Source organism: Cavia porcellus, unplaced genomic scaffold, assembly GCF_034190915.1.
Source record: "Cavia porcellus strain 051 isolate PalLab524CR breed Dunkin Hartley unplaced genomic scaffold, mCavPor4.1 scaffold_7, whole genome shotgun sequence".
NCBI classification, from domain to species: Eukaryota; Metazoa; Chordata; class Mammalia; order Rodentia; family Caviidae; genus Cavia; species Cavia porcellus.
The window spans coordinates 97,150,345-97,176,726 of NW_026947490.1; the positions used below are offsets into that span (position 1 = coordinate 97,150,345).

General features: G+C 43.3%; 1 protein-coding gene across 7 annotated transcripts in view; it reads left to right on the forward strand.

The window, feature by feature from the left end:
* Positions 1 to 26,382, forward strand: part of Cep57l1 (centrosomal protein 57 like 1) — a 238,983-nt gene that overhangs the window by 121,143 nt on the left and 91,458 nt on the right. For all 7 annotated transcript variants that reach the window (XM_063253988.1, XM_063253986.1, XM_063253985.1 and 4 more), the window contains 8 exons: positions 2,790 to 2,917; positions 9,081 to 9,281; positions 10,120 to 10,241; positions 11,882 to 12,110; positions 16,046 to 16,248; positions 20,269 to 20,424; positions 22,104 to 22,197; positions 23,421 to 23,597. In XM_063253988.1, coding sequence (XP_063110058.1) covers positions 2,790 to 2,917; positions 9,081 to 9,281; positions 10,120 to 10,241; positions 11,882 to 12,110; positions 16,046 to 16,248; positions 20,269 to 20,424; positions 22,104 to 22,197; positions 23,421 to 23,597 — 1,310 coding nt within the window. The remainder of the gene's footprint in view (positions 1 to 2,789; positions 2,918 to 9,080; positions 9,282 to 10,119; positions 10,242 to 11,881; positions 12,111 to 16,045; positions 16,249 to 20,268; positions 20,425 to 22,103; positions 22,198 to 23,420; positions 23,598 to 26,382) is intronic.

Here is a 26,382-nt window from a genome sequence, read left to right on the forward strand (position 1 = left end):
CTAAAAAATAGATTTAAAAAGTCAACCAGTTAACAAAAATCCCTAAGAGCCATATTTAACTCTCTCCACCCAACATATTAAACACATATCCAATAGGATCTATACAGTCGGTAAGTACACACCACCCCTACCCCAGCATACGCTGACCTTAGGAAAGGTACAGTTCTTTTTCTGGTTCACTTCTCCTTCTCAGGCAGGCTGTGGCTGGTCTTTTATAAGGGCATTTCTGTATCACCCCAGAGTCCAGCGGGTGTGTCACTGGGCCCTGAAGAAAGCAAATGAAATGAGTTTTTTCCTAAGCAGCTGACCTTGAGGAACTGCATTTAGAAGCAGAGAGAACATGGGTCCCTAACAGGAAACCACCAAGATGCAAAAAGATGTGGCAAGGAAAATGTCCTTCAAGCTCGAGGGAGAACAACCATTACTCAGGCTAATAAGTAACCCATGATCTGTGTTCTCCTTTCCTTTGGCACCATCATCTCAAATTTCCAATTTTAGAAATGGATAGGGTAAGAGTATTTCTTTTGGAATCATAGGATAGCATTAGCATTATACTTGGAAAGAGCTGAGAATTTCTAGACACTTCGCTACACCTAAAAGGGAATTGAGCGAGGGTCTGTGTTACTCTGTAATACGTAGAGGCCGTAATTAAGGATAAGTCACGTTTATATTGCTATAAAAAGCTGCTTACAGGAAGTGAGTGGAGCTGCAGGCGCTCAGGCCGAGACTGAGCACCGAGGCGCAATAAAAAACGGCATCAACAAAACTACACTTCAAAAAACAGGACAGAAACAAAATGGAAGAACTAAAAAAGCTGAGGAAGCAGAGCCTGAGGAATTTGTGGGGAAAAAAGTCCTGGACCGATGCATAGTGCATGGGAAGGAGGAGGCTTCTCTAAGTGGGAGGAATTTACAGATGCTGACAATCCACGGGAACCTGAAGGAGATTTAGATCGTCCACAATTACTTGAAGCATTTCTTAATTCTCGAAACGCTGGTAAAAAAAAAAAAAAAAAAAAAAAAAAGACGATACAAAAAGAAAATCTGTATCTGACAGCTGACTGAACAAACTTGTAACCTGAATTACTGACCCGCGTGTTTTTCTTGACCCCAACTTGTCCCTTACATGCAGGCTCAATCTTTTCAGTGTTTGACTTACTGTTTTCAGCAGAAGCCAAGAAAACAACTTGGTAGAAGTTCTTGTAATCCACAAACGAACCCCCCAGAGCCCAACTTCAAGTTCAAAAATGGGCAAGACATGTTTTAAAAAAGCAGTGCTGATTTATTTTATCCTGGGCCCAGCAACACAGTGCAGTTGGAGTTTGCAAAAGCTGTGTGTCTCCCTCAAAACTTTTTAGACCTTTTGTAGAAAGCACAGTTTACAAAGTAAGGGGTTACGGGCGTGGATCAGGAAATCTGCTAGGGAAAGTATTTCCTTAGCAGAGGACAGAGTAGTCTAGCAGTAATTAAGAATCCTTTGTCAGCTTATTTGAGCACCACATCTGTTATTTGTAGAGGGCAACAATGGTTAACATATCAACTAGGTTAGCTTCCCAGGGATTTACAGTTCCTTACCGAAGGGAGCATTGATTAACATATTAATTAGGTCACCCAGAGGGGAAAACAAAATGCATACAGAACAGTAGGCAGCGTTACAGGTACTTTGGCATAATACAAACATAATGAAGCTTTTTTTGCTAGTGTACAGCAGTAGTCAGGATGTTGTTCTGTTGTATATTCTTTACTTTATTGTAAATAATGGTGAACAGTGGTCAGTAGTTTTATATTCCTTTATGTGGTTAAAAAAAAGCTGCTTAAAGAAGCTTTGACAGTTAACCTTTGGATCTCATACAAAATTAGAGTACTATAAGACTGACAGCTGTCCTCTTTGCTACGGCCAATTGTATCTGAATCACGGAATATAATAGTACCACCCAGTACTCCAGCACATTTAACCTCAGCGTTTAGCTTTTACCTTTGTGGATTTTCCTCCATACCAGTGCATGCTTTCTGTCCATATTAATGTATAAATACCATATTACTCAGAATGCAATTTGACCAAAACCCGTGGTCAGTAGTCACTTAAGCACATGGCATGTTCCCCCTAGCTTAGACATGTGTAGTCATGCTCGGTGGGACGATTGCCCAATTGGACTAGGAAAGTTCCTGAGCCAAGGCTGAGCACCCAGCATGTGCTTGCTAAGTATTCCCTTCTCCATCTCTTACTTTATGATCCTTTCTCTGAAGTAGGAACTTAGAGATTTGTGATAATGCTGATAGCACAAACTAACATTACCATAATGAAAAGTATTTTAAGTGAATAATGACAGTGATTCACTTGACTGATTTTAGTGATTAATATAATTAAGCATCATCTTGGAAATATGTTTGAAAACATTTGACTTAGCTAACATTCATAGAAATAACTTTTAAACTTGGTTTGTTGTTAAAACATCAAGGACTTGTCTTTGAAAAGGAGAAATGTATGTTCTGCTCATGAAGTTATAAGTCTGAAGACATTTTAGCATAGATGTCATGTTGGTTGAATTTTGAGTTTATTTCTAAAATTAGTCTCTAAATGAGAAAGTAAAAATAAGAACTCCTGTTGAATTAAAAGTCAACAAGTATGAATTTAGTGCCTCCTCTCTGCCAATGGCTGGCTTTCAGGAATTCTGGTGACTGGCTCACTATGTCCCTTCCTGAGACGGGGCTGAGAAGCCGCGGGGACAGATCACTAGAAGCAGCTTTTCTGGAAAGCCCATCTCTGATCATCCAACCCTCCCCTGCCAGGTGCCAAAAAGAGCAGCTCGTCGGAGAGTAACCAGGCCTGGGGATGGACCCAGGCAAGCGTGGACAGGTTTGCTGTGCTGTATGACTTGTGGACTTGGGAAGCAGCTTTTCTAGGAAACAAACACCAGGTACTTTTTACTGAAGACAAAAACAACCGTTAAAAGTCATTCTTTCCTCTTTTTTTTTTTTTGTCTTTTTCCTTTTTATCGGTACCAGGGATCGAACTCACAACTGCCTGCTTGCAAGGCAGGCATTTATGCTGCTGAGCTAAATCCCCAGCCCCAAAAGTCATTCTTATACAACGTGGTGACTTTTTCTTTCTTTCTTTCTTTCTTTCTTTCTTTCTTTCTTTCTTTCTTTCTTTCTTTCTTTCTTTCTCTGAGTGAGACTTTTAGGGAAATGCTCAATAAAGCAAATAATATTTTATATAAATAGTTGCAGCTACGTACAGTAAAATGATGTAATGAATTGGTTTTCTTTACTGTGGTTCTTTGTCACCAAAAAGTGTGGAGGACAGAGCTTTATCTTGCATGTGTATTTGTCAGAGAACTTGCTAACTCAGGCCTCTCATCGTAGTGTGCTGTTAGCGACGGTGGACAGTGAGTCCACTCACACTCATTATCTAGTCAGAGGGACAAGTTTCGCTTTGCTAAACACAGACCTACTGACTCACCCACGGCCTTTAAAACCTCGACACTCAGGGAGAGCAGCCGGTCAGGGGTGTTGCATGCAGGTTACAGGCTGAGTAGGAAGCAATGAGACAGCAGGTTACAAAACCAGCAGTCGTGTCATTACTGGTTCCCACTTCAGTAATAACTGAAGCACGGCTGGTGTGCTGCTTTAGCAAGAATTTTTTCGCCCTTTTGATAATCACTGGTTCTTAGGAGTTCATTCATCAAACGTTGAGTACTTTGAGGTACTCTTAGGGACATGTAAATAGGAGCTGTTTTCTATCTTTGGAGACTTTATGATCTACACAAATTGGTTCACTATCTAAGCAAAAAGCATAACCAGTGGTGAACAGGTAAGAACCGAGGGCCAGTCGGAAGTCATGGGGACCCTGCAGGGAGAGATTTACCTCGAGGAGGGGGTTGTCAGAGCAGAGAGAGTGCTAAGAAGAATAGTATTTAAGCTTGTTGTTAAAAGAGTTAGATACTTCATGACACAGAAAATAAGACTCTTAAGCAGAGGAGGCCTCATGAACAATGCCACGGAAGGGTCATGCGGGAGTGGCCAGTGAGAATCTAAGGAGACTGCTGAGGCCAGCACAGGAAGGTATTAAAGAAAAGGATCCAAACGTGTTTTGGGTGTTGAATATAACAGGTACGACTCATGATATTTCAGGGTTTACCCTACAAGCAAAGCAGCAGCCCTGGTGAACTTTCATGGATAATAAACATGGTGATGACTTTGTCTTGGTGTCAGAGTACAGAACAGATGGAATAGAAAGTCCCCCTGGAAAAGAAGTGCAGTGATTTCAACAGTGACCTGAAGACTTAGGGGAGCCTTGCATTAAGGATGTGGCAGTCAGAGCAGGAGAGAGGAGCAGTCCCGGGAATACAGTAAAGCGGAAGGGCAGAATTTGGAGACCAGATGGAGATATTGGGGGAACAGAGCCCAGGGTGGATTTTACAGCTCTTTGTGGGGTCAAGAAGGAGGCCATTCCCTGAAGCACAGTGCAGCAGGAGAGAAAGTAATACCCGCTCTAGGTCACGACAGGAGGCATTTGAGGGGCTTTGCTAGAAGCCGGGTGTAAGCTCCAGAGCAGGTGTGAGCTGAGGTATAAATGCAGAAGTGGAACCAATGGTCAAAACAAGTGGGAAAAGCCAGAGGTGTCTGAGTGGGTCCCTGAAAACGCCCACACCTCAGAAGCAGGTCACAGGACTAAAAGGTGTAGGCAGTGGACTGGGGGAGACCAGGGCGGCAGCATTGTGAGCAGGAGAGGACGCGGCCAGCGTGCAGCTGACAGCCCCGCAGTGGGGCAGCGCTCAGGTGGCCGGCAGCTGTGCAGGGCTCTCGTGGGGGAGCTGGGGGCGCGGCAGCCTCTGACAGTGCACTGTGATGTGGTCTGAAGAGGGGGAAGTGGAGGTGGTTTTCTCTGAATTGTTTCCCAGCAGAATGGATGGTTTACCATTTCACCGACTTTCTGCTCTGTTACCCGTGGAGATGCTGGTCGCCTCATTTTTTAAACAGCTGCCTTGGTTTCAAAGATACAGGCTTAGGCTTTGAAAAAGAGTTCCTCTTTTCAAAAATAACTGGTTTCTACGGGGTTGTTTAAAGCTTTGACCTGCCAATTACAGCCTAACTTTAATCGAATCAATAAAGAGAGATTTAGACTCAGTGCAGTAATTGGAAAATCTGTATTAAATGTAAACAAGTCAAAATCCTAAACTTGCAAAGTTTGCTGGGTCCAGGCCTGCATTTTAAACAATCCCCTTTCCTGTACTCTCTCTGCCCCCCTTCCATTTAATGCCTCACGTCTCCCGTGGAGTCCCCAGGCAGAACTGATGGCAGCTGGGCAGTGCAGCCAGTGAGTGTCTGTAACCCCAGCACTCAGGAGACTGAGTCAGGAGGATCACTGTGAGTTCCGAGCCAACCTGGGCTACATAGTGAACTCACGGCCACAATCTGAACTACACAGCGAGACCCCATCTCAAAAAAAAAAAAAAAAAAAAAAAAAAAAAAAAAAAAATTAAAAGGCAAACCAGTTTCCCCAAACTTTAACCTACAGTTCATTCTAGCTACCAGGACTGTTCTCTAGTTCTTTCTAGGACAAACTAAACTATTTTAATTTGAAACAATTGTTGAAAATATCTCCCTCATTTCTATCCTGAGAATAAATTCCCTATAGAAAATGAGCTGTCTCTGCCAAAGTTGTAAAATATGGCCTTCCAAGTTAGAAATTCTGTCAAAAGAGCCTGTTTTTGAGAGCTAAGCCAGATTTCTATCTAAAATACAATTGATTTCCCCCGGCACTGAGTCCTCGCCAAGCACCCCCCCCCCCCAGCTGTTTCTGATTGTTAACTATATTGGTATCACTACTAAAGAATTGCTTGGACATATTGGGTCCTTTTAAATCATTAAAATATCCATATTACATATGAAGGCTCATAAAATTAGAACTGCTGTCTGGCTGAGCGGATGAAAGACTCAGAGGAGCCAGGTATGGGCTGCTCCAGTTCCCGAGTGTTCCTGAACTGTCTGCTAATTCTCTGAGCGGCCACCAAGAGGCACCCCGACAGGGTCACTGAAGTTCATACACGTGGCCCTAAAAGCGTCCTTCTGTATTCTTTTGAAAAGAAAAAATCCAGTAACAAGCTGTGCGTAGCACTGATTTCCTGTTTTGTTCTTTCGTTTGACCTGAAACACTATTTTTAAACATTTTTAAATCCCAGAAATAGAAAAAGGTTTGGGGTAAAAATAATGTAAATACAGTAATGTTTGAGAGTCTTCTGCCTGCTCTTAGTGTGTACAACATATTATTTTGCCTCAGAGTCAGCCCTTGATACACACAGGTGACATTTGACAGCCTGAAAAGACTTCTTAGACAAATAGCAACCCAGAGCTTAAATGGAAACGGACCAGTTAGCAAACAGATAATAAATAGAAACTATGAACCAGCAAGACCATGTCCCATTGCTGTGGGGAACGAATTCATAATAACATCGTGCAAGGGGCCACTGGAGAACTTTTCGAGGGTGAATATCAAGCTGAGAAAAAAGCCTTATCAATTTAAAAAGAGTCACATTTCCTTCTTGACAGCAAAGGCTACCAGATAAAATATTTCACTATTTGGGACATGCTGTGCCGAAAATGCATTCATTATTTCTCTGAAATTCAAATTGGCCTGGGGGTCCTATGTTTTTATTAGTTAAATCTGACAATGCCATCAACAATCACCATCTCGCCATTTAGCACGGGCCACCGCAGCATGGCATCACCGGATTGGGCTGCTTCAGGCTCCCTACAAACTGCTCCTGCCAAATAACCAAACAGTTGGGCTCTTTGTCCACAAACAAGTCAAGGAAGCATGAATATGTCCACCAGCTCCTGGGCTTGACCGGCCCTGACAAATGGGCCCACATTGGTCCCTAGTGAATTAGGCAAGTAATTGTTTTCTTCCTAATTCCTCCCTGGGGCTCCTCAGTGATCCCCTTCTTACCCCTTCTGCTATTTAATAAGCAAATATTATTCTAAAGTGGGGCTCTGGTGAATGGAGCAAGGGGACCGAGACCACCCTGCTGTCCTCATTTTCCGCAGAACCCACTTGGGGGGGGGCAGCGCATCCTCCTGGTTTGCAGCCCTTAGGGATCTGGCCTCCTGCGGAGTTTTTCTTTTCTTTCTTTCTTTCTTTCTTACTTTCTTTCTTTCTTTTTTATTTAAAGAGAAAAAAGAAAGGACATAAAAAAACAAAGCAGTAAAAGGGTACAAGTAATACAGAATTTCAAGAAAAAAATATACAGTAAGAAATCACTAGTTAATAGGTTACATATTGTCTTCCTAGAAACAGTTGTCCAAATTATAAAATTAAAGCATATAAAGTGGACATTCATACAGTGATATTGGAGACAGTTCCGTTCAGTGATTAACAAAAGCTCAGTAATATGGTTTTCCATCCTACACACTCAAACATACCTGCGGTTATATCCCTTAGTCCACCTTCCTTTCCTCTCTTTTTTACAATAACAATTATACTTTTTGGGTTTTATTGCTCCCAAAGTTCTTATTACTTTTTTTGAAGAGAATAAAACCAAATGCGACTAAGCAAAACAGAGTCAGAACAGAAGGATGGGCATAGTACATGATGCAAAAATAGAATATCAGGTGATCAAAAATAGTTACCATTGTGCCTCTTGCTATTTTTAAATTGAGTTGTCTGTATCATCAGGTATAATAGAATTGATCAAAACAGTACAGAACAAGACCAATAAAACCTACACTGGAGACCTTACAGGACTTCAAAAAAGGTAATAGTCAAACCATAATGGGCATCATAGTATATCTTATTGCCTTCAAAGTGGCTGCCTATACCCTCAAACTTGATACTATCAAACAAAATAGAATATAGAATAATCAGACAGAACAAGATGGAGAGAGCAATACTGGGGTTCAAATCAGGTTAATAGGAAAACAAAAAAGTTACTATAATATGTCCCACTATTTTTAATTCAGTTTTCCCTTAATTAAAAAAATGAGAGAAAATAGATTAATTTAAAAAAAAAGGGGGGGAGATTGAGATAAGAGAGGACGTTGTAACAGAACAACACAGGTCAGAACCGAACAATTTAAGCATCATTGTGTTTCACCCCCAGATAGTCTAACATAATAGTAGTCACCATAGTGCCTCTTTCCTTGAATTATTTGAGTGTAACTTCGGATGCTATAGCATCAAGCATATCAAGACAGTGTGAAGCCATTCAAGAGAATGCAAGAATTACAGGGTATTTAGAACCAGCTAATGGAAAACGAACAACGGTTTCTATATTATCTCTTTACCTATAAAAAATGTTGTTTATACTATCGCATATAGTGAAATATAGTAAGATACAACATGTTGAGTTTTCCTTTTCAAAATAAGCTTCGCCCCATAAGATCAGGTGCTACAGAAAGGCTCTTCCTCTTCGAGCCTAAGTATTGACCACTGCCTGAGCCTCTCTCAACGCAGTATTTGTTTCTTAGGGTGCTTTTCTTTCTCAAGGGTTCAACTTTCTCACGTGGAGGAAGCAAAGCTTTCTCCTGTACCCTCAGCTTCAGGGTTTGGGTGCAGAAACGGAAACGGAGGAAGAGAGCAGAGTTCACCGTGAATCTACACGGAGGCCTTCACAGCAAGGAAGTGAGGACCCGGTGTAGGTGTAAACCACCTTAGCCCGAGGGAGAATTTTGAAGTAACTAGGCAGACAAGAGGCAGGTGGGCTCGTAGGAGTGGTAACCACTTGGTGAGGCACCTCTGGATACATGGTCTCACAGCAGTGCACGGTTACTGCATCATTACGTTATTAATACATAGCTCTCCTTTCGTAGACAGTAAAAGTGGACAAACACAGAGGCAGAGCGTAGGTCCACTTCTGGCCTCAGAGTGCGTCCTTTTCCTCGTCTCCCCGACTGTCTGTGGGTTCTCTAACTGTGCGGTTAGTATGTGCCGCCTCTGCCATCCCAGGGTCCCTCAGTCCCCAAGGATCAGGCTGTGTGTCCTGCTGAGGCCTGGCTCACCGAAGCCTGGGTGGGGCCTCCCTTCCCTTTGCTGGGTCCTCGGGCTGCCTCTACTGTCCCTAACTACCAGCATCTTTTCAGCTTCTAGATTGTTACTTTGAAGCCTACCAACATGCTTTGGACCCCGAGGAGAGGTTTGCCTTAGCACAAGTGATAACTGACATTATGCACCAACGCCCCAAATTCGATCTAGACCACCCTTATTTCATTAAGGCCTACAAAGAAGAGTGCGTCTGCCTGAGGCTTCACCTGCAGCTAGTGAGGAGCATCCTCAACCAACAAGTGAGTAGGATTTTAAATATTGCATGTTCAGAACTGGGCGTGGTGGTGCACACCCGTAATCCCAGCACTCAGGAGGCTGAGGCAGGAGGAACACTGAATGGGAGGCCAGCCTGGGCTACATAGTGAGTTCAAGTCCAGCCTAGACAGCATAGCAAGACTCTAAAAAGAATGAATATATAAATAAATGTTGTACATTCATAGTGGATGAAAAATAGGAACTAGAAACAAACACAATATTTTTCTCTCATTACAGGTCCAGAATCTGGGTTTTCTAGGGGCCATGTACAGCATGTTTATTTGTAAGCTCATTTGCATTGCTGAATTCCAAGCATAACTTTAGTCTTAAAGGGAGATTTCTGATCCTAGTTGTAGTTAATGGTCAACATGAAACTGTTCACCTCGATTTTCATTAGACAATAGAGTTTGTCAGTAGTGAAATACTAACTAAGAATACATCTTTTTAAGATGTTGGTGTATAAAATTGTGTTTCTTTGTTTGTTTTTTGATGTGCCTCTGAAAGAAATAACCACATTCTGTGTCTTCCAGGGAAAAGCTAAGCAGTAAGCACTCAGGACACAAACATAGTTAGAATTTTTTTCTATACAGTGAATTATTTGACAGACAGAAATGAGTTATCTTTGCTTTCTTTGGCTGATTCTTGGTTCAGATTTCTCAGACCAGCATGTCTCATTGTAAATGGGTCTGGAAAACAATGTCTTGGTGAAAAATTAGTCAAATGATAGTTTCAAAGGGCGGATAGCCTTCTCATAGCAAAGCCCGCTTGTGCCTATGGAAAAGCTTAACTCTTCTAATTTTATGGCTTATGCTACATTTTTAGATAGAGAATCAGACAGAATACGTCCAGAGGCTTTGGAGAGACGATCACCCAGATGTTCAGAATACATTCGGAATACCCCTTAACATAGTTTGTCAGCAACCAAATTCTATCAGTAACATCTGGTAAGTGGGTGCATTCTACAGTTTATCTTCTAGATTAATTAAGAGACTGGTGTGAAATGTAAATACTGTTCTATAAAGCACCTCTCCTGTTTGGGGAGATGAGAGGTGTGTGTAAAAGCTTCAGAAGTGGACATGGTGGCAAATATCTATTATCTCAGGACTTAGGAGGCTGAGGCAGGAGACAGCCAGTTCAAGATAATCCTGAGCTACATGAATGACAAGCTAGACCCCTAGAGCCTGTCTAAAAGAAAAGAAAGGAAACTAAAGGCTGAAGTAGAATAATTCCCTTGAATATTGACTCTGCTGCTTCATACATAAAAGAATAGGTGTCAGAATTTAAACTTTTGTCACTGGATGAAGAATTACTTTTCCTTGGAAAAGTTCTGGAGAAAAAGTAGTTCTGTTGCATGCAGCCCACATCTGAAATTTAGATGTGCTTAAGAATTTCTCAAAGAAGAATTTTATTCTAACATGGGCCAATTAAAGAGGATTCTGGGAGATCTGCCTTATGACCTCACACCTCTAAGAGCAGAGTTTCATTTCCGGAGACCTCTCAGAGTGGGTACACAAAATGCTGACTTCCCCACCAGGCATCGCGTGGGAAGCAGGTGATAAGCCCCAGGCCCGTCTGTGTAGCCCTAGATCAAATGTCCCCTTTGCCTTCGAGTGGGTGGAGACGTGTGCACTTCTGTAGCAAAGGCAGACATCACCTAAGAAATGGCCATGGTGGGTTATGGCGTCATCCCGGGAACGAGAAAGGATTAACAGTTAATTTTCTAACCTTGTTTCTTGAGAAAGAGTCCTCTATTTTTCCCAAAGACCTTTCCTGTGACTGATCTCTTCACTAGAATGAGCTCAAGACACCAGCTGTGGGAAGAATCTACTCTTCAGGAAATGATATTTGACCAAACAGGCTAAAGCTGTACAGATACTAAGACCTGTCAGAATAGTCTAAAAGTAAATATGATTTGCTTGAGGAGATCATTTCCAGATTTTGCTATATTTTTTGAGGATCTAGCAAGGAAAATTCCATTTGCGTAGATTAAAGGGAAATATTTATGGTCTTCAGTCCTCCCTTCGTATTGAAAGACCCTTGACTTGTGCTGTGTTCTTTATTTCCAAAGGAATAGCCCACAGCTGAATGTTTCATTGTTTCTGGTCTCATGCACTTCTAAAGTGTAACATCTTTACAGCAAATATGAATGATTCCAGGATTTTGCATATAGAATTAAAAAATTGCCTTTATCCATTAACATGCTGGGGGAGGGGATAAAAATTTAGGTGGACAAGTAGAAACTAACAACCATGCACAGTATTTTTTATTTACCCATTTGTATTGGGCATTGTTTTGTTCTCAGATACATGGCTACGTATTGATTACTGAGATTTGACATTTTTGCTGCATAAGTCTTACTCCTCTTGGGCTTTGAGAGTATGCACCTATTTCTTTCAGTTTTGAAGGATTCACATTAAAGCCAAGAGCATATGTGACCCTGGAGGGTCCCTGAATAATCGCTGGGTTCTGTATAAAGCTGGGAACCCATGGAAGCCACATTGTTGGTCTTTAACAGTATGAATTCAGTTATCTTCAGAAAGGCACTAGGTGTGTAAGACTGTCATCCCTTTTGCTCTCCTCCAAGCCCAGCCCTGAGAAGCATGCACCTGCTGGAGTTCCACCCCTCCCTGGGCCTGGCGGGGCTCATCCCCCGGGCCCTGGAGCACCTGCAGAGCCAGGCCCACCGCACCCACCGGCCCGCATCACCCAGCGCCCGTGCCCGGCTGGAGCGACGTGTCCTGCAGCTGGCCCTGGACCTGTGGCTGACCCCGACCAAGCCCGAGGCCTGGTACAGCGCGCAGCTCCAGAGAGATGTGGGTTCTTTCTGCAGGGGACGATTCGGTCCTTGGCAAAGCCAACATTTCCTTCCAGATGTGACTATTTAGCTTTATTTCTCTGTTTGGCTTTATTCCTATTTGGCCAGGGATAAAGAACGGTCATGGGCCTTGCCAACATTTTTATATAATTTTGGGGTCAAATTTTCTAGTATATAAGAATGCTGCTAAAGTTAAAAATTAAAGGGATTATGTAAGTATGCGAAAAATGTTTTCTACTTTATTGTTTACGGTTTAACAATACGCATTTTAAATTAAAACTTATATGTCTTCTTCCCACTAAGACTCTTCCTAAAATCTGCTTTTGGTTGTCTTGAGTCAAATTCTGATTCGGGGGAGAAAATAGGAAGCCATGACTTAGACTCAAGTGCAGCCCTGCCATTAACTGGCTGTGTGATTTCAAACAAGGATTGTAGCCCTCTGAGCCTGGCCTTCCTCCTGTAAAACACTATGTGCATATTTGAGGGGAAATCAGTGGAGAAGAATTTAACAATCTGTAGCACCCCTTATCTGATGGTTCCCTCTGTGGCCTGATTTCTATCGTATCTGTACTTGGGTTTTAATGCTTTTGTTTCTCAATTAATGCTATCAAGATTGAGTGTGGTTTTCAATTTCTCTTTATTCTGTGGTCACTTGCTGTATGACAGAGGAACGTTCAAGGACTCGGGCTGTCAAAATTCATCTGCTCTGTGGTTCTGCCTTGGCCTCCTGTGCCCTCCTGCCCAAACTAACATTCAGTTTTATTTTAAATTAATTTTCAGTTGATGAAATCAAACTTACAGAGAATTTTAGCAAAAGAAGAAATATGGCTAACCACTCAAATGCATTCATACCCTTTTCCAAATTCAGATATTCTTCGTGTGACTCTTTTACACAGACGTGTACTTTGTACACTGACATATTTTTCTCAGTAGAATGTATTTTTCATATTACTAATTAATCTTTAGTTCAGCCTCATGACCACATAATTCTCTTACGTGATAAATCGTACTCCTCTAGCCATTTCTCTGCTGGTGGTCATTTAAGCAATTTTGTTTTTCATTATGAAGATGCTACAAGTTACATTTGTATGCTTACAGATTTTTCCATGTTTTGAGTTGATTCCTTTTGACAGAATCTTGGAAGGAGAATTGCTGACGTGAAATTTAAATCTCTGGATCCATATTGGCAGATTGCCTTCTAAAAACCGTACGCCAGCCCGTACTGCCACCAGTAACGCTGAAGTGTGGCCTCTGCGACAGGGCGCAGGAGTCTAGATGAAAGTGTAGGACGTGTGTGCTGGTGTGCGCACGCACAGGAAAGGTGGCCTGTGCTCCTGGTTTGCCTTTGCTTGCAGTTTATTGAGGTTATTCTTGCAAGTGTTTTGTGGTTAGCTGTAGTTTTTGAGAATTTTCTGTGATTTTCTTTTATTTATGCGTCCGTTGGAATCCTAAGGTCATTCTTAGTTACTAAAACTTCAGTCTTTTTGTCCATCACATTGTCTGAAAATATTTTTCTATCTTTCTTTTTTTTTTTCTTTTGTTTTCTTTTTTGGTACCAGAGATTGAACTCATGACTTCACGCTTGCCAGGCAGGCACTGTGCTGAGCTATATCTCTGGCCTTTTTTTTCTATGTTTTAACAGAAAATTCTTATTTTAATATAATCCAATCTGTTAATCATTTCCTTTGTGATTTCTTCTATTCTTAGAAATGCGGAAAAATCTTTTTCTACATGTTTCATATTTTATTATAATTTTATTGTCTTATTTTATTCTAATTTTAAAGGTTTATTTTTATTTTTAAAATCTGTATAACGCCTGGCCAGGGGTGGTGATATACACCTGTAATGCCAGCCCTCAGGAGGCTGAGGCAAAAAGATTGCCATGAATTTGAGAGCAGCCTGAGCTGGTCTCAAATAGTGAGTTCAGGTCCACCCTGAACTACACAGCAAGACCTTGTCTCAAAAAATAAATAAAATAAAGTAAAATGAAATCAAATTCTTTTACTACTTCATGGCAGAGTATGTATACGGTGTGTCAGTAATGAATCAAAATTGAATTTTTTCCCAAATTACCCAACAATTATGCTACTACCATGTATTGGGGATATTTTTTACATTGTCTTGTTCTGTGATTTTTTAAAAACCTATTTGAGATTCTTTTCTGAATTGTGATGAATATCTGGGATACCCATTTAATCTACTGCTGCCAGGTTTGATTATTATTTTTTGCATGTGTTCCAGTTTGGATCTAGAAATGCTAAAGTCAGATTAATGTTTGGCATTAGCTTAGGAAGTGGAGGAAACGTTGCTTTCAGAAGACATGCAAGCATTTAATAGAACTTGTCTCTGTGGTATCAAAGTAGAAGACTGTAAGAACCTAGAACTGCATCCTGGAGTACACAAGTCTTTTGGTGGGAAAGAGAGTGATCCAAAGCTCGTGGACTTCGGGCCACAAAACAGGACAGGCTGGGACGGGGCCACAAACTAGGTCTTCCTGGGAATAGCCGTGGAGGACACAAAGATGGCAGAGCATCGAGGGGCCCCGGGAGGGTGGTGAGAGGATGTGTGGTCGGCTGCGGGCTGGCTCTGCGGCAGGCAGAGGCGGCCGGAGACCCACAAACCTCTGCACGTGGACTTGGGGAGCTACATTTAGTCTTGTGACCCTTTAGCCCTGTGTGACCCTTGGAAAGCTTCAGAGTTGCTTCAGATGCCTCAGCGGTGAAGGAAAATATGGTATCAGTGATACCTACTTCATGGGACCTGCAGCAAATAAAAACAAGTCGCCATCTGTGAAAATACTATGAAAATTTGCAGCTTTCATTAGAGGAGTTTATTCAAATGATTGTTATTGGCCAACAAAATATTGCTTTAAATTAGGGACTGCTGTATAGATTATTTTGTCATTTCTAGTCTTTTTTTATTTAAAGAGAAAAAAGAAAGGAAATAAAAAAACAAAGCAGTAAAAGGGTACAAGCAATCCAGAATTTCAAGAAAAAAAATATACAGTAAGAAATCACCAGTCAGCAGGCCACACACTGTCATCTTAGAAACAGTTGTCCAAATTACAAAATCAAAGCATACAAAGTGGACATCCATACAGTGAGATTGCAGACAGTTCTGTTCAATGATCCAACAAAAGCTCAGTAATATGGTTTTCTATCCTACACACTTAGATATACATGCAGTTATATCCTTTAGACCACTTTCTTTTCCTCTCTTTTTTACAATAACAATTACACTTTTTGGGTTTTATTACTCCCACAGTTCTTATTACTTTTTTTTTGAAGAGAATAAAACCAAACGTGACTAAACAAAACAGAGTCAGTTAGAATAGAAGGATGGACATAGCACATGATGCAAAAATAGAATACCAGGTGATCAAAAGTGGTTACCACTGTGCCTCTTGCTATTTTAAAAAGAGTTGCCTATATCATCAGGTATAATAGAATTGACCAAAACAGTAAAGAATAAAACCAGTAAAACCAAAACATTGGAGACATTACAGGACTTCAAAACAAGATAATAGTCAAGCCATAATGGGTATCATAGTATATCTTATTGCCTTCAAAGTGGTTGCTTATACCCTCAAACTTGATACTATCAAACAAAATAGAATATTGTAAAATGTCATTTCTATTCTTTAGACTCAAAACATTTATAATTATGACAGTGAATATTTTGGCATCTAATCTCAACTCTCACCACAACGCTGTTATTATCTGTTAGTGTCCGGCAGGGACCATAATTGTCCTCATCCCTACTCTCTAGATGAGGAAACCGGGGAACAACAAAATTGAGCACATTGCTTAAAATTCCACTTTGGGTCAGAACTAGGACTTGAAATTTACATCCAGAGTTGATGACACCGATATTTTTAAACAGTATGTAAAGTTTCTTCTTGGGTGGCTTTCAAAGTACCTTGTTTTCTTTCAGCTGTTTTCAGCTAAAGTGATGGGAGACCCCTTCCTTGTGGAGGAGATCGGCCTGCGTGCACTTGGGTCCGCCGTGGGCGAAGGGCACACCCAGGGCCACGATGCTCGCGTCCTGCTCCTGGAGACCTTCGCCAAGCTTCTGGAACTGCTGACCCTCCGCCACCGGCTGGTGGACATGAGCCTGGAGAGTGCACACCTAGCTCGGTCAGTTGGGGCAGCCAAGGAGCCAGGCCAGACGTGAGCGCTGGGCAAGAGGCCGTGAACTACTCACGGGCCCTGGCCTCCCTGCCTGCACACTTTGCCCTCTCTGCCCCCAGAGGAGCCAGAGTGTGTGGGTTTCTAACTGGCCACCTGCTACTCCTGGTCTTTCTTCTGAGCCCCCCCACGTTCCTTTCTGAGCACTCAGCTTTGCTAGACCTTCCCAGCAGCACCCAGGTATCCTTTCCATCCAGTATGTGTGTGTCTGTTTACTTAGATGCTTAATATTAGTTTATCAATTTCCCAGCTAGCATAAGCTCCCTGAATGCAAAAGCCCTGTGCATGTTGTTTGCTGTGATATTCTATTACCTGGTGTCTGTCCATTTTGTGTTGCTGTAATGGAACACTTAAGACTGGATAATTTATAAAACACAGAGGCATATTTGTCACTGTGCTGATGGCTGGCAAGCCCAAGGCTGAAGGGCTTGCAGGGTCCTTCTTGCTGCATCCTCCCCCAGCAGAAGGCAGAAGAGCAACAGAGCTTGTTCTTGAATGTAGGTGCGCAAGAGAAAGGGAAGAGAGGGAGAGGGAAAGAGAGGGGCGGACAACCTCATCCTTCTGCAGGCACACTCCTGCTTCCCTCTGATCTCCCCTCTTAAAGCGCCTGTGCTCAGCACTGCCGTACTAGGAAGTTTCCAGCACACAGACTTTGAAGACTTGCTGAAACATAACGGTGGCATAGGGCCGGGCCACACTAGGTCCTGCAGGAATGCTGGCTACATTTCTCTTGACTGTAAAGAAGCTGAATAGTAGAGGGCCTAGAGAAAGGAGAGGAAAAGGCCAGGGATAGTCTTTGAGTCCCTGAGAAAAGAGAGCTTAGTGAGTGAGGCTTCAGTTATAAGCCTGAGATGAGGATATCAAGTGAACGTATTTCATAAGCAGGCGGAAATGCATAAGTAGGGTTTGTTGCAAACATGTATGTCATGTTCTGGTCCCCACAAAATGTCCTATAAACACAGTCCATTTGTCCACGAGCTGTTATTGAGCAGATGCTGTGGCCAGAATCCTTACCAGAGAATTTATGCGTACAGTTCATTTGTCAGATCATCCTTACGAGGTAAATACAAACACTTTATTAGCCAGGAAACAGAAGCTTACAAAAGTTAAATAATTTGCACCAGATCGTATAACTAAAAAGAAGTAAAGGCAGAATTTGAAACATCAGTCAAAATAGTTTTCTTTCTCCAACTATGCTTTAGTTCACAAACAACAGTTTGTGGTCTTTGCTCTTGAGAAGCAAATTACCCACAGTGAAAATGACCCATAATGTTGTATAATACTGATATTCTCCTCATCTGAACAAAATACTATGGGAGTACAAGAAAGGAATTATTTCATTCCAGGTAGATTGGAGAAAGCTTGATGTAAGAAGCTTTATGGATATTATGGAAGCCAGGGATTTAGCTCAGTGGGGCAGCACCTGCCTGGTAAGCATGAGGTCCTGAATTCAATTCCCAGCACAAAACATAAAAAGCAGGATTATTACATGTAGAAGACCAAGTGGACAACTCTGTTGAATACAGAACTATTACCTTGCATTATTTAAACCAGGCCATGTCTCCATGTGCAGAGCTGGCTGTGCTATTTCCTTTTCCGTTTAGGTGGCTCTAAACAAAGCAAATAAGGTCAGCTGAGGTACTGATATGTAATCTTTAAGGTCAATCAACAATTTCCTGTTTCCTCGAATTGTGTTCCTGTAAAATGGTTGAACACAGTGGGACGGCAGAGCCAGATAGCTGCAGGAACGTCAGCTGGGCAAGAGCCTCAAAATAAGAGTCGATGACTACCCAGGTACCAAGGTTTACATGTCAGAGACTGAAGCAGCAGCCTCCTAAATTCACTCACATACCATCCCAGTGGAGCTGTGCAGACTGGTCCTGCGTGTCTTTCTCCCTGCGTACTGCAGAGGGGCCTGCTCTCCATCTGGGGAGCTCAGCTCACCTCGCTTACATAATTCCCGCCATCCTCACTGTCACCCACCCTTGAACTGCTCCCTTCTTCATGAGATAATGAATTTTCGGAGAGGCCTTGGTCAAGGCCTTTGTCCATAGATCCTCACTTGGATCCGCCTTAGGACCCCTCAGTTGTCCACAACTTTAAATATGTCTTGGTGTCTTTACTCTCAGTGTGGGGTTGCATTAGAGGTGGTAGACTGGAGTTAACTTGCTGGGATTCCAATAACGTTACTATGGGATTACAAACATAACTTTGCAGATTGTGAGGCAGACCAGAAAAAGCATTACAATATTTGGATTACAGTAATTATGGGTTGAACTATATCCCTTCAAAATTCATATGTTTAAGAACTAATCCCTAGTACCTCAAGATGTGATCTTAATTGAAAGGTCTTTTCAAGAAGTAATCAAGTTGAACTGAAGTTATTAGGATGCACCTCATCCAGGAGGACCCATGTCCTTGTAAGAAGGAAATTTTTCAGAGTCCATGAAGGCACAGGGAGGAGACAGGTATCAACAAGAGGCAAGGAGAGAGAAGGGACCAACTTCCTGACACCAAATCTCGGGCTGCTGTCCTCCAGAACTGTGAGACAATAAATTTCTGTTGATTAAGCCGCTGTGGCAAATGGGTAGTGGTGTCAGTTGGACTCAGCCTTAACACATTGACAGTTTGTTTTTGGTATGTGAGAATCAAACTCAGGACCTTGCACTTGCCAGGCAGAGACTTAAGCCACTGAGCCATATCCTTACCCCCTAAACACCAGCTTCTTAAAACGAGAAATGTGTTTGAGCAGGAACATGTGGGAGAGAGAAAACAGACACGTAAGGCTGAGCTGGTGAAGATCCCCGATCGCAGCCACACGTGCTGCAAGCCGCGGAAATGGGGGACTGAGCTCAGAACTCAATCAGGGCAGAGAGGAGGCTTGCGGATTCTTAGGAAAGGGATGGTTTTAGCACCTGGGGTTAAATAAAGTCCTCAAAAGTAGATATAGTGGAAGGGGGCCAGTGGTCTGGAGCCCCAGGAATCACCCCAATTTGAAAGGAAAAGGAGGAAGAAGCTCTTAGTAGTACAGCACGGAGATCAGGAACTCAGAGCTGAGACAGTCTGCAAGAGGTAGGCAGAGTCTGGGAGGCTGAGGCAAGAGGATCACGGTGAGTTCGAGGTCAGCCTGAGCTACAAAGTGAGTTCAAGGCCAGCCTGGACTGCATAGTGAAATCCATCTTTAAAAGACAAAACAATTAAATACATAAATATATAAATGGAGTGGGCAGAGAAGCCAGCTCTGAAGAGCTCTGACAGCACATATGAATGCTTGACAGAGGGCAGTTATGAGTGACCTCATGAGGGCTTACTGGGGAACCTGACCAGATCCCCATCTGCCTATTTGAGGAGTACCGAGAAAGGATGACACAGGAAACAGACAAATTTAGTAATGCGTGACAGGGATCAGTGCCTCTGGATGAGCAGACAGTGGCACTCAGGCCACCGTTCACTGGGCGTGCACCATAATGAAGGGATTATCGGATGACACGGAGGGTGGCAGTGACCGTAAGCTAGTGAGGATCTTTACGTTGATAATGGCAGAGGTGCCAGGCTAAGAAGGGGTAGTCCTTTCCCCAGGGGGAAACCCTAGGTTTATTACTACTTGGAGCTCAAAGAACCAGAATGTGCTCCGCATTGCAATCCTGCCCCGGGGTGTTACAGGGACCACTGAGGCCTCCGTTAAGGCCTCCTGGCTGCAGCCTCAACTTGTGGCCCTCAACAAGGCTCTGTGAGCAGAGGGCACCCTGAGGAAATGACAGTCCCAGGCTCCTCTCCAGCTGTCTCGTGAGGTCCGGTGGACACCCGCAAGAGAACACAAGGCCTTTGGGGTCACTCAGCTCACCCAGGACTTTGGCTTGCTCTTATTTGTTTTGGGGCTTGTCGGGTTTTTTATTTCTCTGCTCCTTATGTTTCCCTTCAGGAGGAAACACCAGCAAACGTCTTTTGCTTTTTTTCCCCCCATCTCAGGCTCTATAAGAAACTGGCACAAGAGATGGGTTTTGAAGAGTTCCACTTGTATCTGAGACCTGTTCAGTTTGAATTTGCAGCACATAGAGACAAGACGGACCCATCAGCGCCTGTCTTTATGACTTCCCTGCTGGAGGACAGTGGACGGGTAGACAGGTGAGCTTGACAGGGTCAGATACTCTAAGGGAAAAAAGAAGAGAAAGAAAGTTCCGTAATGGAAGATAAACAGCCAGTAAGAGTAATTCCTGTCCATCTTGGAAACACAAATGCTACTGCATGGCTGAATTAGTTCACTAAGACTCTGTTGTCATCGTGCCAGTGTTTTGTTTTATAATACTACGAATTGAAACCAGCGCCCTTGCTTTAGGTTACATCCTCAGTCCATTGTATTTTTTATTTCAACACAGGGTCTTACTAAGTCACTTGAGTTCACAGGCTGGGCTAGAATCTATCCGTTTCTCCCCTCCCATCCCCTTCCCTCTCCTCCCCTCCCCTCCCCTCCCCTCTCCTCCCCTTCCCTCCCTTCCTTCCTTCCTCCCCTCTCTTCTCTTCCCTTCTCTCTTTCTTTTTTCCTGCCTTCCTTCCTTCTTGTAGGAAAACAGAATATAAGATCTCAGTTAAAGGGAAAGTTGAATTTAAAAATACTGAGTCACTGAGTGTCTTAGTTACTTTATGCTCGTTGCTGAGACAAAATACCTGAAGCCCAAAGTTGGGAAAGGAAAGGTTTATTTCTTACAGTTTTTGGAGGTTTCAGTCCACACTCAGTTGGCTCCAAGACAGGCAGGCATGGCTGGGCCGCAGTTCATGGTGACCGCCAACAGCAAACTCGAATCAGGAAAGAGCAAGACACACCTTCTTCCTGCCATTACATCACATCCTGGCTCCACCCCTTTGTGGGTGGAGCACTGACACCATCAATCCAAGCACTAGACAATGAACCATCACAAATGAACAATGCAAACTCATGAGGCCTGGGGGACACAGACATAAACCATGACACTGAGAAAAAGGAAACTCAAGTGAAATCACAGGCTCAGTAGCTTCCCAGGTAGAACATGTGCTTCCAGATAAAAAGGCATCTAGCGGGCAAGAGCCACGCATCAAAAACGCAGGTCTCTTTTAACTTTTCCTGAAACCAAGAAGAAGTAAAGTTTCCAGAATGGCTTGGCTTCCATGTGATCGGACCTCAGGTAAGGCTAGGTCTCTAATTAGCTCTACCACTAATCTAAAATCCCTAGCTCTTTTAAATGATTTTTTTTTGAGACAGGACCTTACCATGTAGTTCAGGCTGATCCTGAACTCACTATGTAGCCCAAGCTGACCTCCAACTTACAGCGATTCTCCTGCCTCAGCCTCCCTGGTGCTGAGATTACAGGCATCCTCTACTATGCCCAGCTAAAATTTTTATTTTAAAAACTCTTGGCTAAGTTGCCCAAACTGTCCTAAAATTTGTGGTCATTTTGTCTCAACTTGCTGAACAATTTGGACTACAGACATGCATCACCCCACCCAGCCCAGAAACTTTTACTTTTTACTAGTACATATGTACAGCACACAGTGATTACATTCCTTGTGGGCAGCTGGTACATGGACATAACACACCATAATTCTTTTTCCCTTCCCCTCCATCTCTTGGTTCTTTCCTCTTTGCAAAGGATCTGTCTTCCTATTTCCTTATTGAGATCCCTTTCCTGTCCTCATCACAATCCAAAGTTATTGGACTTATAGTGAGTTAATTCCAATCTATCATTTCCAGGGCACCCAAGGCAAGAATACACTATGACATGTGTACAGTTATGGGGAGCCTCAAAACAACCTCATATTTCTTTTTGCAGATATTCTCCAAGTACTCTTGTTTTAGCTATCTCTGAGGTGGATGATAACCAAATTGGCAAATTTAGTTTTTATACAGAAGAAGCCATCCTTAAGGTAAATACTTATCCCTGTTAAAAGAAATTATAGGAGCCGGAGATTTAGCTCAGCGGTGCAGCACCTGCCTGCCAAGCAGGAAGTCCTGAGTTTGATTCCCAGTACAAAAGAGAAAAAGAAAAAGAAAAAGAAAGAAAGAAACTACAGGAACCAGGGATATAGCTTAGTGGCACAGCACTCGCTTAGCAAGTGCAAGGTCCTGAGTTTAATTTCCAGTTCCAAAAATAAATAAGTAAATGCAGCTACAGTAAAACAAATAGTTTGAAAAAAATCAATATTTAATTTGGATACATTTGTCTTCTGTTTATAAGGTTTATTTCATTAATAATAATGCCGTCCTTGCTTAGTGATGTGCACACCGTCCTGATCTGAACCACAGAGCCTGCAGCAGCTCATGTAATGAGTTCTGTGCGATGTTAAAGAAACCCATGTAGTGACCATCTTTGCAGGAGGTTCTCAACCTTCACATTTGCTGTTAGAGCTGTGTGCTGATCTTTTTAAGCCTGGAACTATTTGATCACTGTGAGCCTCATCACTTTCTTGCCACTGGCACAAAATACTCGACACCCACAACTTTAAGGAAGAGAGTCCGTGGTCAGCTGGCCCCAAGGCGGGAAGGAAACGGTGGGTGGACCTGGTGGGGGGAGGCCACTCACGTCATGGCCACCAGGAAGCGGAGAGTGAGGGTGGTGCCGGAGAGAGGTACAGTCATCCGGATCGTGTCCCCATGATCTGCCTTCTCCGCACAGACCCCAATTTCTAACTGCACGCTGAGCTCTGGACCCTAGAGAGGACCAGTTCACTGATCCAGTCACCCGCCAAAAGCCCTGACTCTGAACACATGACCACTAGGGGGACATTCCAGGTCTAAATCAAAACATCCTGCCACTTGGATTTTATGTATATATAAACTTTGGCCTAATCTTGGCTTGTAAGAAGAGCCTGCTACTGAGTCCACATAGTTCCTCAGAGCCTCCCTGTGCTTTCCTGACCGTAGAGGAGGCATCGTGGTGCCCGACCACAGGGTAGAGGTTTCCTGCCTGGGATGAGGCTGCTCAGGAACAGACGGGTTCGCTGTCATGGCTGAGAGACAGGGAACCCAGCTCATCCTGCCTTCCACTAACTTACAAGTTCCCATGTTGAATTAGCAGTGATCTCAGCCCTCAGTTTGTCCTGACTTCCCGGGAGCAGTTCCTGATGCCTTTCCTGTCTTTTCTCTCTAGCTCTTGTCCCATTCGGGAGTGGAGAACATGCAGGTGATTCTTGCATGCCAGGCCGCTCAGAAAAACGCTTTGATGGTGGCTGTTCAGCAGGCAGCCTTTTACCACACCCTGCCAGAAGGCTTGCCATCTGCTGCCCAGGGCGGCCCGGGAGACGCAGAGGCGGGGGCACCACCACCAGTGAGTGTCGCACCATCCTGCCTCCTTTCCTGCTTCCCTTCCTCCACTTCTCCCTTTCCCCTTCCCCATTCCTTCCTTTCTTCCTCCTTCCTACCTGTGGGAAAAAATTCAGACTCAGCTTCTCATGGTCTATATTCAGAAGACAGAGCACTTCTGTGAACCCCAAAGGCGTGAAGTTTTCTTCCCACCAGCAAGCAAGCAATTAGCTTGCTGGAAGCAGCTGGGCATCCACTAATTCTACTGATTTCTTTGAATTTTTTTTTTTTTTTATCAGTATCAGGGATCGAACTCACGACTGACTGCTTGCAAGGCAGGCGCTTAGGCCGCTGAGCTAAATCCCCAGCCCCTTTTCCACTCATTTCTGACACTGTCCCTCCAGAGACAACAACCAATCCCACAGGCTGAGGCTTGAGTCCCTAAGACTGTTTCCACTTGAGACCTGGTTGCAAGTCTGGGTTTCTAGGACTTCTGGCCTACTGGCTACCAATTGGCTGCACCCTCCTCCTCCAGTTCAATTGATTTGCTAGAGCAGCTCACAGAACTCTCAGAAATACTCCATTTGGAGTGTTGACCAGTTTATCATAAAGGGTATTTTTATGGTACAAACATGTCTTTTGAATTTTTATAGAGATTTCATCACACAGGCCTGAATGAAGCGAGGAAAATTGTGTGGAAATGGGATTAGATGAAGGGTCTGATCAAATTGATTAGCCCGGAGGACACCAGCGCGGCCTGTCTGTCCAGATTCCTCCGCATTCCCTCCTGATGTCCAGGGGGCAGGTCCCCTTCTGAAACAGCAGGCCAGAGGGCTTATGATGAGAGTTTCTGGGACTTGCCCTGAGGAAAAGAAATTCCGAGGTCCATGGCCTGCCTTGGGAGAAAAAGAAGGAAGTGAAAGATCAGGAAAGGATGAGGGAGACAGACAGACAGAGAGGCAGAGGCAGAGATGGACACAGGGGAGCAAGCCTGCCTCTGAGGCCTAAAGCACCCCAAAGTTATCCTAGTCACCCAGGAAATGATAATACCTGTGAGGACTGTAGGTCAGAAACCTTGGAGGGAAACCAAAAGACGTGTGTCATGTTTTCCCCTTCTTTCCCTTAGATCATTCCTACTCGCTAATCAAAGTATGACCAAATCCTTATTTGGTCTCCTGGTTTGCGGCGATAGGCTAATAAATTTTCTTTTGTATTCAATCTATCTATTGATTGGCTAGAGCCATCCAGCAGGAAATATCTTATTTCTCAATCCTTCCTCTTTGTAAACAAATGATTCCATTATTTCTCAATGTATCCACCCTATAATTCTTTTTTGAAAAAGCAAGAAGACATTTCCAAGTCTTCTTTTTTCTACAAAAGCTAGTGTGTTAATCATGCTCTTTATTTTTATTATTGAAATATAAGTCATATGAGACATGCACCTTTAGAGGGTCTAATTCAGTGTTTTTAGTATATTCATAGGATCATACTGCTGTCACCACTATGTAATTCCAAAATAGTTTCGTCATTCTCATAAGAAACCCTGTGTCCCTCCGTACGTGTCCCCTACTCTCCCTGCCTCGGTCACCAGCAACCTCTAATTTATTTTCTGAGTCTTCTTCAACATTTCACATAAATGGAATGATGATACAACATGTGGCCTTCTGTGTTGGACTTTTTTTCACTTAGTATAATATTTTCAAAGTTTATTTATGTTATAGCTTATATTAATACTCTATTCCTTTTTACTGCCAAATAATATCACATTATATAAATATACTGCACTGTTTATTCCATTCATCAGTTGATGTATTCTGGGTTGCTTTTTACTTTTTGGCTATCAAGAATAATGATGCTAGAAGCAGTCAGATGCACACTGCACACTGCTGCCGCCATTGGAGAGCTTGCTTCCTGTGGGCAGCCAGTGTGGGCAGGGAGACGCAGCCCAGTATGCCCTGGGTGCCCACAGGCCGCCACTGCAGACCCTTGCTTCCTTTGGGCAGCCAGTGCAAACAGGAAGAATCTGAGAAACACACCCACGTGCCTGCTGCCATCAGGGGAGTCCAAGTGTAGCCACTCAGGCTGGCAGAAGCAGCAGTCCTGCCACCACACGTGCCTGGCCATCGGGGAAGTCTCAGCGTAGCTGCACAGGTCTGGAGAGTCCCACCCCACACCCTGCTACCTCCCTAGGAACCTGGCTTCAGAGAAACCCAGGTGCCTGGCCCTTCCCCTACACTGTGAAGGGGCAGTCAACATGGGCAGTGCGTGGATCCCAGCTGGCTTGTTGGGAGGAACCTAGGAAAACATCAAGATGAAGGAGAAAAAGGAAGTCTCAGACCTCCAGCCCACACAGAACAAGTGTGGGCGATACAGTCATGGATGAAAATGGAAGTCACACACCTGAAATCTCCCAAGAGGATAGCAACTGAAGTAAAGACACAACTTCGTGAGACTGTAAAAGTAATCAGATAAGAAATAATGTCTCAGATAAAAGATGAAATCACAAACATAATGAAAGGATTATTGAGCTTATCTGAAGAAGACATAGATTTAAAAAAAAAAAAGAGGAGCACAGAAATAATGAAAACCTTGAAGGAGAAATAGGATGGGATCACAATGCATGAAACAGATTCAAAGAGACAACCAGGAAGTTAAAAAGTCAATTGAGGGCTGGGGATTTAGCTCAGCGGCATAAGCGCCTGCCTTGCAAGCAGGTGGTCATGAGTTCAATCCCTGGTACCAATAAAAAAAAAGTCAATTGAAAAGTGACAAAGCCACTTGAAAGAGACTAAAGATCGACTTTCAGACCT